This window comes from Mustelus asterias, chromosome 24 (assembly GCF_964213995.1).
Source record: "Mustelus asterias chromosome 24, sMusAst1.hap1.1, whole genome shotgun sequence".
In the NCBI taxonomy this organism is placed as follows: Eukaryota; Metazoa; Chordata; class Chondrichthyes; order Carcharhiniformes; family Triakidae; genus Mustelus; species Mustelus asterias.
In genome coordinates this window covers 10,215,120-10,232,420 of record NC_135824.1, presented here as the reverse complement: position 1 = coordinate 10,232,420, position 17,301 = coordinate 10,215,120, and the positions used below count along the sequence as shown (strand labels likewise).

Genomic DNA, 17,301 nt, shown 5'->3' with positions numbered 1-17,301 from the left:
TCAATTCAGACCTTCAAATAGTGGAGGACATTGATAGGCAAACACAGAGGGCGGGATTTTAAGGCCTTGCTCGTCCCAAAACCGTAAAATCCCACCTGAGGTCAATGGGCTTTTCCATGCTCTGCCGCTCGCCCGCTCTGATTACCGCGTCGGGCGGGCTGGTAAAATTCCGGCCTGAATTTCCTCGCGGGATATTCTTAAGTACCTTTTCTGACCCAAATCTAGGGAAAACCAGGAAAAATGCAGCCCAATGCCAACTCCACCAAATCACCATTCGCCCTAACAACAGACCAGCACAATGGCGTTCACAATTAAAACATATTGTACTCACGAGTTTTTGTAAGGAACGGTGACTCCGGCTATGGGCCCCGTGTCGCATCCCAGGAAGAGAAAGGAAATGTAGCATGCGGTGGAGACAAGGTTAACCAACATGGCCATTCGAATGGCACCCAGGGGCGTCAAGCTGAGCTTCTTCACGAGGAGCCCTCCGAGGAAGATGCCCAGACATGCACAGGGAATGGCCGTCATTCCTACAGGGCAGGAAGAAGAAGGCATTGTAAAATTAAACAGCCAGTGGACAGGCAAGGATGCCTACTGCGCCTGACAACAACTCACAATGGTACCGCGCTTTTAACAAAGCTGAGATCAAAATACAACAACATTAAAAATAGAACAAAATGACATAAAAGCATCTTTAAGAGCTTTACAAGAAAGTTAGTTTTGAAATGAAGACAAAATACTAGGAATCTTGGAGTGGGGTGCATGAGCACACCTGTTCTCCATGGAATTCCAGTCCAATACTGCAAGAAGGAGGGAAAGACATGAGCATGGAGACAGAGAAGGAGAGAGAGAAAGAGAGAGATAGAAACTAGAAGCAGGAGTAGGCCATTTGGCCCTTTGAGCCTGCTCTGTCATTCATTTTGATCATGGCTGATCATCAAATTCAATATCCAGATCCTCCCTTCCCCCCCATATCCCTTGATCCCTTTAGTCCCAAGAGCTATGTCTAATTTCCTCTTGAAATCACACAATGTTTTGGCCTCAACTACTTTCTGTGGTAGTGAATTCCACATATTCACCACCCTCTGGGTGAAGAAATTTCTCCTCACCTCAGTCCTAAAAGGTTTACCCTTTATCCTGAAACCTGCTGCCACCCTGCAGACAGGATTCATGGGGGAAGGAGGGAGGCCAGCATTCAGGGCAGGCTGGGGATGGTGGGGTGGAGGGTTTGGACTGCGGGGCGGGGTGGGGCCAGGAGTGCGCGGGAGGGGAGGGCGGAGAGTGCGGAGGGGGTGGGGTCGGGACTGCAGGGGGGTGGGGGTCAGGACTGTGGGGGTGGGGAATTGGTGGGGGGGAGGCTGGAGATCGGGGCGTTCCACAATGTTTTAGGTTAGAAAATATGCTGCCTATTGTATTAGGGACCAGATCTGAAACTCCAAGGTATATCATGAAGTTAGCCCAGACCCCAGCCTAGACCCTTCAGCCATGAATCATAGAATTACTACAGTATAGAAGGGGCGCGACCTGATAGAAGTCTACAAGATTATGAGAGGCATGAACAGAGTGGATAGTCAGAAGCTTTTTCCCAGGGTGGAAGAGTCAATTACTAGGGGGCACAGGTTTAAGTTGCGAGGGGCAAGGTTTAAAGGAGATGCACAAGGCAGGTTTTTACACAGAGAGTAGTGGGTGCCTGGGGAGGTAGTGGAAGTGGATACGGTAGTGACTTTTAAGGGGCGTCTTGACAAATACATGAATAGGATGGGAATAGAAGGATATGGTCCCCGAAAGGGTAGGTAGGTAGTTTTAGTTCAGTCGGGCAGCATGGTTGGTGCAGGCTTGGAAAGCCGCTGGCCGGGGAATGGTCGGGGAGGGCCAGTGATCGGGTCATGGGGGGGCGGAGAGCTGGCATTACAGGGGTCATGGGGCTGGCCAGTGATCGGGAGACTGGCAGTGCGGGGCCACTGCGCATGGGCCGAACTCAGCTCTGACAGATCGGCGCACGCGCAGAGGCCCCGCCCAGCGCGCTGATTTCAACCTCTCCGGCGGGAATTGGCCCCGCCCACTGAAATTTAATGATATTCGCACTGGTGGCCTCTGCAGTGCACAGAGTGCGGGAGATTCTAGTGTGGAACTCCCACTGAAAAAAAACCACCATGAATTACTCCAGTTTTCACACAAATTTGACACTTTAAATTCTTTTGGGAGAATTCCGATCGTAATCTCTTTGAAGTTTCTGTGCAGCTCAAGGTCACCTGTGATTGGCTGGGCGCTGTCACTCACTACATTACCCACTCTAATAAATGACCAGTCAACAGCTGTCCACAGCAAGGCTCAAACCAACAACCAGAATCCCCAATTCCCAGTGAAATCTGTGTGTTTTTTAACACAAGAAGAATTAAATTCAGACGTTCGTTACTAACAGCACAGTTCATTCACCCTGGGACTTGCTGTACCTGATGATGGGCTGATCAATCTTCTCTAGCCCCCTGTCCAAAACACACCCTTGTTTTCCCCCTCACCGGCACCGTGGCACTGCTGCCTCACAGCGCCAGGGACCCGGGTTCAATTCCGGCTTCGGGACACTGTCTGTGTGGCGTCTGCACATTCTCTGCGTGGGTTTTCTCTCACAGTCCGAAAGACGTGCTGGTTAATTGCATTGGCCATGCTAAATTCTCTCTCCGTGTACCCAAACAGGCACCAGAGTGTGGTGACTAGGGGATTTTCACAGCAACTTCATTGCAGTGCTAATGGAAACTTACTTGTGACACTAATAAATAAAATAAAATTTGCTATTCTTTTCCTTCTTCAACTTCTTTAGTTCTCGCTGAATCCCTTAGAATCATAGAATGGTTACAGCACAGGAGGAGGCCATTTCAGCCATCTTGTCTGTGCGAGCTCTGCAAATGCATTGTAGTTAGTCCCACTCCCGCACCCCATCACTCTCCTGTAGACCTGCAATATCTTTCTCATCAAATGATTACCTTTTGCTTTTGTTGAAAGCCACGCTGGAATCTGCCTCCACCATGCTCTCAAACGCTTATGGGGATCAGGCAGGAAAGTGGAGATGAGGATTGTCATATTGGATCAATCATGATCTCATTGAATGGTGGATTGGACTCGATGGGCCGAATGGCTTGCTTCTGCTCCTATGTCTTATGGTCTTACGGTCAGCGCATTCCAGATACTTACATACTCGCTGTGTAAAAGTGTATTTTCTCTTTCAGCCAGTATCAAACTACTAACTTAAAACATTGTGAAGCTGGGGATGGCACGGTGGCACAGTGGTTAGCACTGCTGCCTCACAGCGCCAGGGACCCGGGTTCGATTCTGGCCATGGGTCACTGTCTGTGTGGAGTTTGCACATTCTCCCCGTGTCTGCGTGGGTTTCCTCCGGGTGCTCCGGTTTCCTTCAACAGTCCAAAGATTAGGTTGAGTGGCCGTGCTAAGTTGCTCCTTAGAGTCAGGGGGATTGGCAGGGTAAATGAGGGTTATGGGAATAGGGCCTGGGTGGGATTGTGATTGGTACAGACTCGATGGGCTGAATGGCCCCCTTCTATTCTGTAGTAATTCTATGATTCATGGCTGAAGGGTCTAGGCTAACTTCATGATATACCTTGGAGTTTCAGATCTGGTCCCTAATACAATAGGCAGCATATTTACTGACCTAAAACATTGTGAAGCTGATGGAATGTAGACAATAGCCTTTACACATTAAAGCACACAATATCTATCCAATGATATTCATAATTTAATACACATGAGGCACTTGCATTATCCTAACTGTAAATTACCCAGAAGCCACACTCCATTAAACCGCATTATGATGTGACAGCTACAAGAACCACTTTTCTAAGCTAGGAATCCAAATGTTACTTGAGCCACTCGACCTTTGAACTGTGCGACCTGCCCTTCTCTCCTGCGAAGAGTAACAGCTCAAGTCCGGCACCGGAGTAAATTTAATGGATTAAGTAGACTTTGCAGCACAGAAATATTCAGCCCAGCTGAGCTCGGCTGGTGTTAATGCTCCATGTGACATTGTGACTGGGCGCTTTCAAATTATCCCCAGACTTGGGGCTGCTGCAAGGGCCGATATATCCAGGGACGCGCACACCAGCCTTCACATCTGTTCTCCGGGGAAGGGAATTCCTCAAAGTAATCATTCTCTGAGAGGGAAAAATTCTCCTCCTCTCAGTCTCAAACAGCTAATTTTCAAATTGTGCCCCCCCACCCCCCCCCCACCACCCCCCTGCTTCTAGACTCCCCCACAGGGGGAAACATTCTCTCTGCAGTCATCCTGTCAACTGCCCAAAGGATCTCATACGGTTCACAGAATCATAGAATTCCTACAGTGCAAAAAGAGGCCATTTGGCCCATCACGTCTGCACCAACTCTGTGGCAGAGGATCTTACCCAGGCCCACCCCATCCCCATAACCCCACGCATTTACCACACTAATCCCCCTAACCTACATATCTTTGGACACTAAGGGGCAATTTAGCATGGCCAATCCACCTAACCTGCACATCTTTGGACACTAAGGGACAGTTTAGTATGGCCAATCCACCTGACCTACATATCTTGGGACACTAAGGGGCAATTTAGCATGGCCAGTCCACCTAACCCACACATCTTTGGACACTAAGGGACAGTTTAGTATGGCCAATCCACCTGACCTACACATCTTAGGACACTAAGGGACAATTTAGCATGGCCAATCCACCTAACCTGCACATCTTTGGACACTAAGGGACAGTTTAGTATGGCCAATCCACCTGACCTACATATCTTGGGACACTAAGGGGCAATTTAGCATGGCCAGCCCACCTAACCCACACATCTTTGGACACTAAGGGACAGTTTAGTATGGCCAATCCACCTGACCTACACATCTTGGGACACTAAGCAGCAATTTAGCATGGCCAATCCACCTTACCTTGGACTGTGGGAGGAAACCGGAGCACCTGGTGGAAACCCACGCAGACACGGGAGAGAACATGCAAACTTCACACAGACAGTCACCCAAGCTGGGAATAGAACCTAGGTCCCTGGCGCTTGGAGGCAGCAGTGCTAACCACTGTGCTACCATGCCCGCCCCAAATAACAATAACACCGCCTTTCATTCTTCTGGACTCTGAAGTGTATAGGTCCAAATCTTTCGCAGCAAATCCCTGGCATCAGGGAGCCTGGCACAATGTGGCATCCTCACTCACCCAGAAGCTGGTTAGCGGAGGAGGCGGAGAGGTTGAACTGCTGCTCGAGGTACTTGCCGAGGAAGGCAGCGAATCCGGCGACCACCGCGATTTCCATGCAGGCAGCAAGAACGATGCAGGTAAACACCGGGTTGGACAGCAAGTGCTTGGTGACCTTAGGAATCACTGTGACAAGAGAAACACCGAGTGAGACACCTTCACCCCACAAACACAAATCAATCATCACCAGCAATCAGCCAGCTTCGAACCGCCTGTATTTCTGATACCTCAGGATTCCTCTCCATTCTCTGTTAGACGGAACATGGCCAACACACAAGGCAGCATTTCACCCGATGGATCGGAGTTCAGAGATGTTAAACTGAGGCTCCCTCTGTTCTTGGTTGCATGGAAAAATTGCAAGGCATTATCGCAAAGAAAAGCTGCGCAGTTCTCCAAGAAACCCTGGCCAATATTTATTCCCCAATCAACTTTAGAAAAACAGATTCACATGAAAGCAAAATACCGCGGATGCTGGAAATCTGAAATAGAAACAGAGAGTGCTGGAAAATCTCAGCAGGTCTGGCAGCATCCGTGGAGAGAGAAACAGAGTTAATGTTTCGAGGCCAAACGACTCTCCTTTGAAACTGGGTTCTGATGAAGGGTCATCCAGAATCGAAACATTAGCTGCGTACTCTCTGTCCAGTGATGCTGCCACGTAGAGATGACGGTGTTGGACTGGGGTGGGCACAGTAAGAAGTCTCACAACAACAGGTTAAAGTCCAACAGGTTCATTTGGAATCACGAGCTTTCGGAGCGCTGCTCACCTGATGAAGGAGCAGCGCTCCGAAAGCTCGTGATTCCAAATGAACCTGTTGGACTTTAGCCTGGTGTTGTGAGACTTCTTACTGTGCCCAGAGATGCTGCCAGACCTGACAGATTATTTCACCATTTCCTGTTTTCACTTTACTTAAAACAGATTCATAGAATCCCTAAGGAGACCATTCAGCCCATCGAGTCTGCACTGACAACAGTCCCATCTAGCCCCTATCTCCGTAACCCCATGTATTTACCCTAGCTAGCCCCCCTGACACTAAGGGGCAATTTAGCATGGCCAATCCACCTAACCCGCACACTTTTGGAGCGTGGGAGGAAACCGGAGCACCCGGAGGAAACCCATGCAGACACGGGGAGAATGTGCAAACTCCACACAGACAGTGACCCGAGCCGGGAATCGAACCCGGGTCCCTGGCGCTGTGAGGCAGCAGTGCTAACCCACTGTGCAACTGTGCATTGCTGTCATTAACAATGAGTGATGTGCGCAGGATCTGACAGGTGTTCAGAGTTGAGGAGGCGGCAACAACATACAGGGTTGTGTTTAAATTTTGCGCCCATCCAGCAAGTCACTCATTAAAACAGAAAATGCTGGAAAATCTCAGCAGGTCTGACAGCATCGTTAGAGAGAGAATAGAGGCAATGTGTCGAGTCTGGGTGACCCTTCGTCAGAGTTGCGATTCTGTGGCAATCCACACTTTCAGCTACGGTGCCTCAGCCAGTGTAAGCCGACAGTGAGTGTCGTGGAGGTATTCGACTGTGGGAGCATCACAGCCAAGACGATGTAACCCTCACCTTGCGGAGGGTGGGAGGGGGTGGACGAGGCTGGCCTTTATTGGCACCAAATCCAGCTCGTTGCCCCATGGGATGGGGGAACACTCACCAACAGAGGCACCGAGGGGGTGGGGGTGGGTGCGCCGTGACTGACCTCGCAGCTGCTGGAAGCAGGAAGTGGTGCTGGAGGGTTGGAGGTGCTCTGCCACTCCATTGCTGGGTTTGGGTCTCTCAAAGCCCTGCGCGATGTCCGGCGGCAGCATGGCTTGCTCACTCTCGGCGATTCGGTCACTCTTGATGGTCAGAGATTGCGGGAAGCCGAACATGAAGAGAGCCGAGAAGAAGAGTAAAGCTCCGCAGAGGAGGAAGCCCCCCCACCAGGCTCCGATCCATCGCGGGTCCTCTGGCGAGATGTCCAGCTTGCCTGCAAGAAAAGATTAAACCGCTCAAAGCAGCAATCAAACTGGTTTGTTCCTCAGGGACCTCTCAACCAATAGTTACCCTGAATCATTGAGTCAACCACACAGAGATCAGCTCACTGGGCAGTCTCTGCTCACTGAAGTGTATTCATTGGCCCATCAACATTGGTTCCTGTTTCACCGCATCCTTGTTTTCAAATCCCTCCATCGCCTCACCCTCCTCTATCTCTGTCACCTTCCCAGCTCTCCGAGATCTCTGCACTCCTCCGACTCTTTCAACTTGATATCCACTCCGTCTGACGAAGCTAATGGCATTTGCTACCAAATAAACCTGTTGGACTTTAACCTGGTTGTGGTAAACCACTGTTAAGCTTATTGCCTGTGTGTGTGACATGCCTGGACAGGTCCCTGCCAGCCCTACCCGAGACTCCTCCCCCCACTGGTCCAGGTATAAAGGCGACTGCTCCCCACCCCCCTGCCTCAGTCTGGACCAGTTCATCGGCATGGGTGTGCTCCAAGTCTTTTGCTAATAAAAGCCTATTTGTTCTTGCACACAAACTAGTCTTTGCTTGATTGATGGTACATCACTGGTGTTGTTAAAACTCTGACTGTCTTTCAACTTGCACAGACTCTACCCCCCCCCACCCCCCAACTCACTTTCTTCAACCCACGATGGGTGACTTTGCCCTCGAGTGGCTCAGGCTCTGGGATTCCCACCCTAAAGTTCTCTGTGTCACCATCTCTCTTCAGAGCTGCCATTTGGTGTGAAACTGAGCCTCCCAAAGCAGGAAGGTGTTTGTTTCCCATCCGGAGATGTAAGCTTGGGACAGCAGTGTGGGAACTTAACCACCCGCCACAATGCCCGGAGTACAAAGAGGGGAGGTAAATTAACAGGCATCCTCACTCCAGGTCTATGCTGGAAACTGTGTTTATGGGTGTGTGCATATATATATGCACTTGTGTGTACATGGGTATGTGTACATGTATGTGTGTACCTGTGTGTATGTATGTTTGGACGTGTATATGTGTACCTGTGTGTACATGTGTATGTGTACTTGTGTTCCTGTGTGTATGTGTGCATGTGTTTATGTATACATGTGTGTGTGTTCCTGTGTGTTTATTTATTAATGTCATAAGTAGGCTTACATTAACACTGCAATGAAGTTACTGTGAAAATGCCCTAGTCGCCACAATCCAGTGCCTGTTCAGGTAACACTGAGGGAGAATTTAGCATGGCCAATGCACCCTAACCCGCATGTCTTTCAGACTGTGGGAGGAAACCGGAGCACCCGGAGGAAACCCACGCGGACACGAGGAGAACGTGCAGACTCCACACAGTGACACGAGCTGGGAATCAAACCCGGATGTATGTATGAGTGTGGCCAAAAATCTCCAATCTTGTTGGCTGCTGAGGTTCCCCGGTGCCGCTGCAGTGAATGGAGTTTTGGCTGGAATGCAGTGAGACGGGCATGGGTGAGATCGGAGAATGTCTGCCTGCATGTGTGTGCAGGTGTGTATACATACGTGTGTGTGCATGTGTGTGTGTGTGTGTGTACATATGTGTGTGAGATTATGCCTGAGTGTGTGTGTACAATTGCATTCATGTACATAAGTGTACATGCGTATAAGTGTAAACATTTGTGTGTATATATGAGCCAGCTGAGGACATTCAGGGCTACAGGAGTCGAATACCAGTCATCGCCACTTCTTGGCAGCCCAAAGGCAGACGGCGTGTGGGGTAGACACCAGTGTGAGAGGCACAGAGCAAAGGGGGCAAGGGAAAATTAATACAAGAGGCGAAAGTTATAAGACTAACAATAGTTAACTCTTCACATACTTGTGTCAATGAAAACTGCGTCCACGTAGAACTTGGTGCACAGAGAGCCGAGGATGAAACCACAAGCTGGGCCAAAGACCAGGGTAGTGAAGAGGATTCCTGTCAAGAACAACAAGAGACAAAAGTAGAGAAGAGGCAAACAGTTTTGTTTTGTTCTTTGTCTGTCAGTCCTGTGGATAAATCTTGGAGCTTGGCTCAGGAATTAAAATGGCAGCAATGGCGGACACACTATAACGTGGTCATGTGATTATGATTCGACCTGTGCTTGGCCATTAACCTGGAGAATTTTGATGGATTGCTCTCCTATTGGTGCACTGTTACCGTCTGCTCGCTTTTTATGAAGCGTCTATTTCTGTCATCCTCCTGGTCCATGATGTCATCACAGGTGAGGCCTGGCAGAAAGGAACACTGGGAAAAATCCACAGAAGGAGGCCTAAACCTCTCAACCTCAATCTCCAGCCTTGTCAGGAGAGGTGGCATTTGGTTACGACCTTGCACCCACAACTTTTAAACAACTAAAAGGAAAGGCAATTTTGAGAATAAATTTAAAAAGGCTCCAAAATGAAGACTGAAAGTGGGGATAAAAGCAAGAAATTGGAATCAAATTGGAAACTGGGCCTCGCTGCACTTCATGGAGCGTCAACTCTCTTGAAGCCCGAGTTTGGGAAGAGATGGACTCTTGGATCCATGATCGAGCATGACCAGATCTTTGTTCACAGAATCATAGAATGCCTTCAGTGCAGAATGCCTATGGCCTATTGAGCCTGCACCGACAACAATCCCACCCAGGCCCTAACCTCATGACCCTTGCATATTTACCCTCCTAGTCCCCCTGACAGTTAGGGGACAATTTAGTATGGCCAATCAACCTAACCCACACATCTTTGGACTGCAGGAGAAAATCGGAGCACCTGGAAGAAACCCACGCAGATACAAGGAGAACATGCAAACTCCACATAGACAGTCACCCAAGGCCGGAATTGTACCCGGGTCCCTGGTGCTGTGAGGCAGCAGTGCTAACCACTGTGCCACCAAGCCATTAAGCCTAAAGCTAGATGGAAACGGGACAGACAAAGTCAGGGTGAGCTCAGAATTAGGGGACAGAATGGAGATGGGGCGGCATGGTTAGCACGGTAGCACAGTGGTTAGCACTGCTGCTTCACAGTTCCAGGGACCTGGGTTCGATTCCCGGCTTGGGTCACTGTCTGTGTGGAGTTTGCACATTCTCCTCGTGTCTGCGTGGATTTCCTCCGGGTGCTCCGGTTTCCTCCCACAGTCCAAAGATGTGCGGGTTAGGTTGATTGGCCATGCTAAAAATTGCCCTTAGTGTCCTGAGGTGCATAGGTTAGAGGGATTAGCGGGTAAAATATGGAGGGATATGGGGGTAGGGCCTGGGTGGGATTGTGGTCGGTGCAGACTCGATGGGCCAAATGGCCTCTTTCTGTACTGTAGGGTTTCTATGATTCTATGATTCTAAGAGAGCAAGTGCAGGGTAATTTTGGAGTGTGCAGGGACAAGGTAGCACCACACTAGACTGGCAGGATAACCTCCTACAGTCAGAGTTGGATCATGGCTTAAATTGTGTTGTTAAAAAAAATCACGGAACACCTTGGTGGGAACCACAGGATATGGGAAAGAGGGATAAAGGGGGAAGTTAAGGACATTGTATAAAGTGACACTTTTCCTTTTAGTCAATGGACAACCTGTTCAAGTCTAAACACTTCAAAATCAATCAGTCTGCTACATCATGTGGTCCCTACAAGATAAAATAATCACTCTTTTAGACAGCTTTTCATTCTGTGATTGAATGTATTTCTCAAAGTTCACCATGGGATATGTAAATGATTATTTATTCATTATTAGTGTCACAAGTAGGCTTACATTAACACTGCAATTGTTACTATGAAAATACCCTAGTCGCCACACTCCGGCACCTGTTCAAGTACACTGAGGGAGAATGTAGCACCCAACTAACGTGCCTTTTGGAGTGTGGGAGGAAACAGGAGCACCCAGAGGAAACCCATGCAGACACGGGGAGAACATGCAGACTCCACACAGACAGTGACCCAAACCGGGAATCGAACCCAGCTCCCTGGTGCTGTGAGGCAGCAGTGCTAACCACTGTGCCATCGTGCCACCAAGTATACTGTTACTCGGTCTGCTGATGGGAGCGCAGCAGTGAGTGATGTGGCAAAGTCGATATATATGTACACAGGCGCATGACAATATAGTTCGTAACTCGGACCATATAACAACATAACACTGAAACACTGAGACAAAACAGAAAACCCTGGAAAATCTCAGCAGGTCTGACAGTATCTGTGGGGAGTGAATGGAGACAACGTTTCGAGTCTGGATGACGCTTCGTCAGAGCTCTATTCTCTCTCCACAGATGTTGTCAGGCCTGCTGAGATTTTCCAGCGTTTTCTGTTTCTGTTTCAGATTGCCTTTAACACAGTCACTGACAGGGTTAACGAGACCCTCATTTCCCGCTTAATCAGCTTCTGGTAATGGTGTGAAGATGATACTTGGGCCAAAAATCTCTGTCCTCATTCATAGAATCCTATAATGCAGGAGGAGGCCATTCAGCCCATCGAGTCTGCACTGACAACAATCCCACCCAGGCTCTATCCCCGTAACCCCACACATTTACCCCGCTAATCCCTCTAACCTCAGTTCCCGGGACATTAAGGGGCAGTTTAGCATGGCCAATCAACCTAACCCGCACATCTTTGGACTGCAGGAGGAACCCGGAGCACCCGGAGAAAACCCACGCAGACACGGGGAGAACGTGCCAACTCCACACTGACGAGGCTGGAATTGAACCTGGGTCCTTGGAGCTGTGAGGTGGCAGTGCTAACCACTGTGCCTGGGATTCTCCGGTTCTGCTGGAAGTGAATGGAGTTTTTGGCTGGAATTCTCTGTTCTTACTTGTGGTGGGACGGTCACAGAGGAGATCAGGGAATGTTGTCCTTGAAATGAATGTGTGGGGAATAATCCAACCGCGAGCTGTCCGTGCGAGGCTTTGTGAAGGATATTCCCTGCCTTTGCTGAAGGTTCACTTCAGGGGCAATCCCCTGATCTGTATTTTGAGGAGCGTTAGATGGGGTAAGTGAATAAGCAGCCAAGCCTCACCATCGATGCACCAATCTATTGACGCTGAGGGAACTGGCACCCTGTGTCGGCCTTTCTCCCCTCTAATGTGGAGTACAGTGCCCCCTTCTGCTCAATAATGTCCTGCTTATTGTGAGTTTACCGGTTGTCCTCTGCTAGTTAATCACACCATCTATTGTCCACCCTGGAGCTTTGACACCACCTAGTGGCAGCAATCTGTGTTTCAGAATAAGAGTTAGGGAGAGTGTGAGGTAATTATTTACATTGCCCCAAAAATATTGATTTGCAACTTCCTCAAGTCTATTAAAATCATCAATCCGAACACCGCTCCCTGAAAGCCTCATTATAGAGGTTAAACTGGGCAGCCGCGTGCACCCTCTCCAAGATGCACTGCAGGAACTCACCGAGGTTCCTTAGGCAGCACCTTTCAAAGAACAGAGAACAATACAACACAGGAACAGGCCCTTCGGCCCTCCAAGCCCGCGCCGCTCCCTGGTCCAAACTAGACCATTCTTTTGTATCTCTCCATTCCCACTCCGTTCATGTGGCTATCTAGATAAGTCTTAAACGTTTCCAGTGTGTCCGCCTCCACCACCTTGCCTGGCAGCGCATTCCAGGCCCCCACCACCCTCTGTGTAAAATATGTCCTTCTGATATCTGTGTTAAACCTCCCCCCCTTCACCTTGAACCTATCACCCCTCGTGAACATCACCACCGACCTGGGGAAAAGCTTCCCACCGTTCACCCTATCTATGCCTTTCATAATTTTATACACCTCTATTAAGTCTCCCCTCATCCTCCGTCTTTCCAGGGAGAACAACCCCAGTTTACCCAATCTCTCCTCATAACTAAGCCCCTCCATACCAGGCAGCATCCTGGTAAACCTCCTCTGTACTCTCTCCAAAACCTCCACGTCCTTCTGGTAGTGTGGCGACCAGAACTGGACGCAGTATTCCAAATGCGGACGCAGTATTCCAAATGCAAATCAGAGTCTACTTGCTAACCAACCAGCACTTTCTTCCATCTATAATCTATAAATAGATTTTTCCCCTTACATTGGTATTCTGATGAGTGCAAGGCAAGAAGCTTTGACATTTATCTTTTCTCAGCAATGCTCAAGTTTTCTACTAAATAACCATTAATAAACATGTGTTAAGCCAATATCAGAGTATGGCTGCAGTCTGTCTAAGGGGAGATAGGTCACAGATACCAACAACCAAGAACCACATCAAGAGTCCACAGGTAAGAGGGACCAAAACTTGATGGCAGCCGTGGAGAGGAACATCAATGTAAAAATTACATCGGTACCAGTTATGTAATCACAGTTCGAGAGTGAAGAAAAACATGATAGCAGATCATACTCACAACCCGATGAAGGAGTAAGCAAAATGGAGAGAGATAAGGTGATGGCCTAGTGGTATTATTGCTGGAGTATTAATCCAGAAACTCAGACAATATTTTGGGACCAGGGTTTCAATCCTGCCACGGCACATGGTGGCATTTGAATTCAATAAAAAATATCTAGAGTTATGAAATCATTGTCAATTGTCGGAAAAATCCATCTGGTTCACTAATGTCCTTTAGGGAAGGAAATCTGCCGTTCTTACCTGGTCTGGCCTACATGTGGCTCCAGAGCCACAGCAATGTGGTTGACACTTAGCTGCCCTCTGAAATGGCCTAGCAAGCCACTCAGTTTAAGGGCAATTAGGGATGGGCAATAAATGCTGGCCCAGCCAGCAATGCCCATGCCTCATGAATGAATAAAAAAATACCATACAGGGTAAGCAGTACGCTGACTTTACTCCATTCCCTGTCTCAATGGCCTGCTGTGGAGATGTCGGCGTTGGACTGGGGTAAGCACAGTAAGAAGTCTCACAACACCAGGTTAAAGTCCAACAGGTTTATTTGGTAGCAAATACCATAAGCTTTGGGCTCCGAAAGCTTATGGTATTTGCTACCAAATAAACCTGTTGGACTTTAACCTGGTGTTGTGAGACTTCTTACTGTAATGGCCTGCAGACAGGCCAAGAGTAGGAGTTCTGGAAACGCCATTTCCTTCAATATCGAGCAGCATCGGACCATCACGGGGCAGAGCAAAGGCTTCAAGTCAGTTCCTTTCTTCATGCTGGAGGGTAGCAGAGGGTGGAGGAGTCGACTGCGGATTTTGAGACTCAATGCCTTCCACACCTCATAGAATCCCCACAATGCAGAAGGAGGCCATTCGGCCCATCGAGCCCACACCGACAACAATCCCACCCAGACCCTATCCTCGTAATCCCACGTATTTACCCTGCTTACGTATTTTAGCCTGAAGGGAAACTTAGTCAATTAGCCAGCACTTTTTATTCAAAGATCCCAACATCCTGGGGAATTGATTGACTGATGTTTCAATGACTTATGTTGCCGAATGATTTGCCCTGCAGCTGACATCCCATTTCCTGACCTTTCTCGGAGGTAAATCGTGCTTTTAAGTGGAACTCCAAGCGATGCTGAAGGATACATGACCCCCCGGTGAAATCTGTGTCCCACATTCAGGAGCCGGTCAATGGTGAACATCATTGCGGTGTCCTGCTGCCACCTGCTGGTCAGATCGGTCTATTTCGACTGAGCTTTACCTCCAAGTGTTAGAGATTACATTGTGCTGAGTGAATTGGCTGGGTTGCTGGAAACGTTATGCAGGGTTAGCAATGCTTAATTTGTAGATTTTCTGTTGGAGGAGCAAGCAGCTGAGGTGTCACCTCACGTCAAAGGTGTTAAAGGTATACACTGTATCTGTCACGAGTTACCGAATGTGCTATTCATGTAATTGTCCCCTATCCTTCCCTGTGCTTCACTAATGGGTGTCACAATGGCACAGTGGTGAGCTCTGCTGCCTCACAGTGCCAGGGAAGGTTGAGAAGATGGGACCTTCATGAATAACCTCAGCCGATACAGGAATTGAACCTGTGCTGTTGGTGTCACTCTGCATCATTAACCAGCTATCCAGCCGCCTGAACTAACCTAAACTAAACCGGCATTCAACCTCTCTATAAGTATCAGCGGCACTGTGGCACAGTGCGGCCTCACAGCGCCAGGGACCTGGGTTCGATTCCCGGTTTGGGTCACTGTCATTGTGGAGTCCGCACATTCTCCCCGTGCCTGTGTGGGTTTCTTCCGGGTGCTCTGGTTCCCTCCCACAGTCCGAAAGACGTGTGGGTTAGGTTGATTGGCCATGCTAAATTGCCCCTTGGTATCAGGGAGATTAGCAGGGTAAATACGTAGGGTTACGGGGACAGGGCCTGGGTGGGATTGTTGTTGTTACAGGATTGAGGGGCCGAATGGCCTCCTTCTGCACTGTAGGGATTCTATGATTCTTCTTCATTCCTGCTTCGCTTCCTCATACTTCCCCCCCACTTGACTTTGCGATTTACATGTGCTGCCTCTTGTTATGGAGTCTGGGCTATCCCAGCATTCACAGCAGTGACGAAAGCCCTCTATTAAATAAAAGGCCCTGGTGGGTTTTTAAAGGAATTTACTTATTTCAAAAATAAACCACAAACTCCAAGAAGAAATGGTTAGCAATGTAAACACAAGTGGATATCCAGGACAAGCTGTGATTAATGTCACCATGCGGGATATAGGTACACTGACAAACCCTGAGAACAAAACCTGCAGCACCTAAACAGACAGGAATGTGGATTGAATTGGTTTGGCCAATTAGGAAACGCTATCTGTTGGGCTTTTAGCTGTCTTTCCCCCATGCTCTGGAGATCTCTCCCAAAATCACCTTCGTAACTCACTCTCTCAAAGGCTAAAACAGTGTTTGCGTTTGAACGAATACGTAACTCTCTGTGGTCAGTTTAACTTGTATCGACAGCACCATTCATTCATCTTCAACGCCTACCACTGTGACCTTCTTCATTCCTCAATGTCCATTTATCATAAAATGTGGCTTCTAAGGAGACTTTTACACGGCGGCACGGTGGCACAGTGGTTAGCACTGCTGCCTCATGGCACCAGGGACCTGGGTTCGATTCCTGGCTTGGGTCACTGTCTGTGTGGAGTCTGCACGTTCTCCCCGTGTCTGCGTGGGTTTCCTCCGGGTACTCCGGTTTCCTCCCACAGTCTGAAAGACGCGCTGGTTAGGTGCATTGGCCGTGCTAAATTCTCCCTCAGTGTACCCGAACAGGTGCCGGAGTGTGGCGACTAGGGGATTTTCACAGTAACTTCATCGCAGTGTGAATGTAAGCCAACTTGTGACACTAATAAATAAACTAAACTGAAGGAGTGTTAGAGAGGTGGTAAGGATTAATGTCCTGGCTCTCTATCACCCCAATATTCTCATCTTGCCTATAGGGATACATATGGGATGGGGGTGGGATTGTTATCGGTGCAGGCTCAATGGGCTGAATGGCCTCCTTCTGCACTGTAGGGATTCTATCGGCACAGGCTTGGAGGGCCGAAGGGCCTGTCCCTGTGCTATACTTATCTTTCTTCTTTGTATTCTCCGGCCTCCCCAGCCGCGTGCTTCCCGCCGGCGGGAGGTGGTACGTTGTTTGCTTGCGGCAGGATTCTCTGATCCTGCTGCTGTCAATGGGGATTCCCACTGACGTCACCCCATACCGGCGGGAAACCCACGGGCGGGGCTGCGCTGCCGACGGGACCGGAGAATCCCGCCGGCGTGAACGGCCGGAGAATTCCGGCCATGATGTTAGGTGGAAGTGCTGGGGTTGAATGTGATTCTGTTTGTCATGGTTTGCTATGCTGTGACTCTTGGACATTCAAAACATTGCTGCCCCAGCCTCTTGTGCAGCCTGATATTAATTGTGCCACCGCTTGGCGGCACGTTGGCACAGTGGTCAGCACTGCTGCTTCACAGCATCAGGGACCCGGGTTCAATTCTGTCCTCGGGTGACTGGCTGTGCGGAGTCTGCACGTTCTCCCCGTGTCTGCGTGGGTTTCTGCCAGGTGCTCCGTTTTCCTCCCACAGTCCAAAGATATGCTGGTTAGGTGGGTTGGCCATGCTAAATTGCCCCTTAGTGTCCCATGATGTTAGGGGGATTAGCACAATTACAGGGATGGGGCTGGGGGGGAAGGGGTGGGCCTGAGAAAGATGCTCTGTTGGAGAGTCAGTGCAGACGTGATGGGCCGAATGGTCT

At 49.2% G+C, this 17,301-nt stretch overlaps 1 protein-coding gene across 1 annotated transcript in view; it reads right to left on the bottom strand.

Annotated features, from left to right (window-relative positions):
- The window catches only part of slco3a1a (solute carrier organic anion transporter family member 3A1a), a 215,020-nt gene that overhangs the window by 33,283 nt on the left and 164,436 nt on the right, over positions 1-17,301 (bottom strand). The window contains exons 3-6 of the mRNA XM_078241289.1: positions 9,050-9,148; positions 6,948-7,217; positions 5,210-5,374; positions 332-530 (exon numbers count right to left, since the gene is read on the bottom strand). Of these exons, the coding sequence (XP_078097415.1) occupies positions 332-530; positions 5,210-5,374; positions 6,948-7,217; positions 9,050-9,148 (733 nt within the window). The remainder of the gene's footprint in view (positions 1-331; positions 531-5,209; positions 5,375-6,947; positions 7,218-9,049; positions 9,149-17,301) is intronic.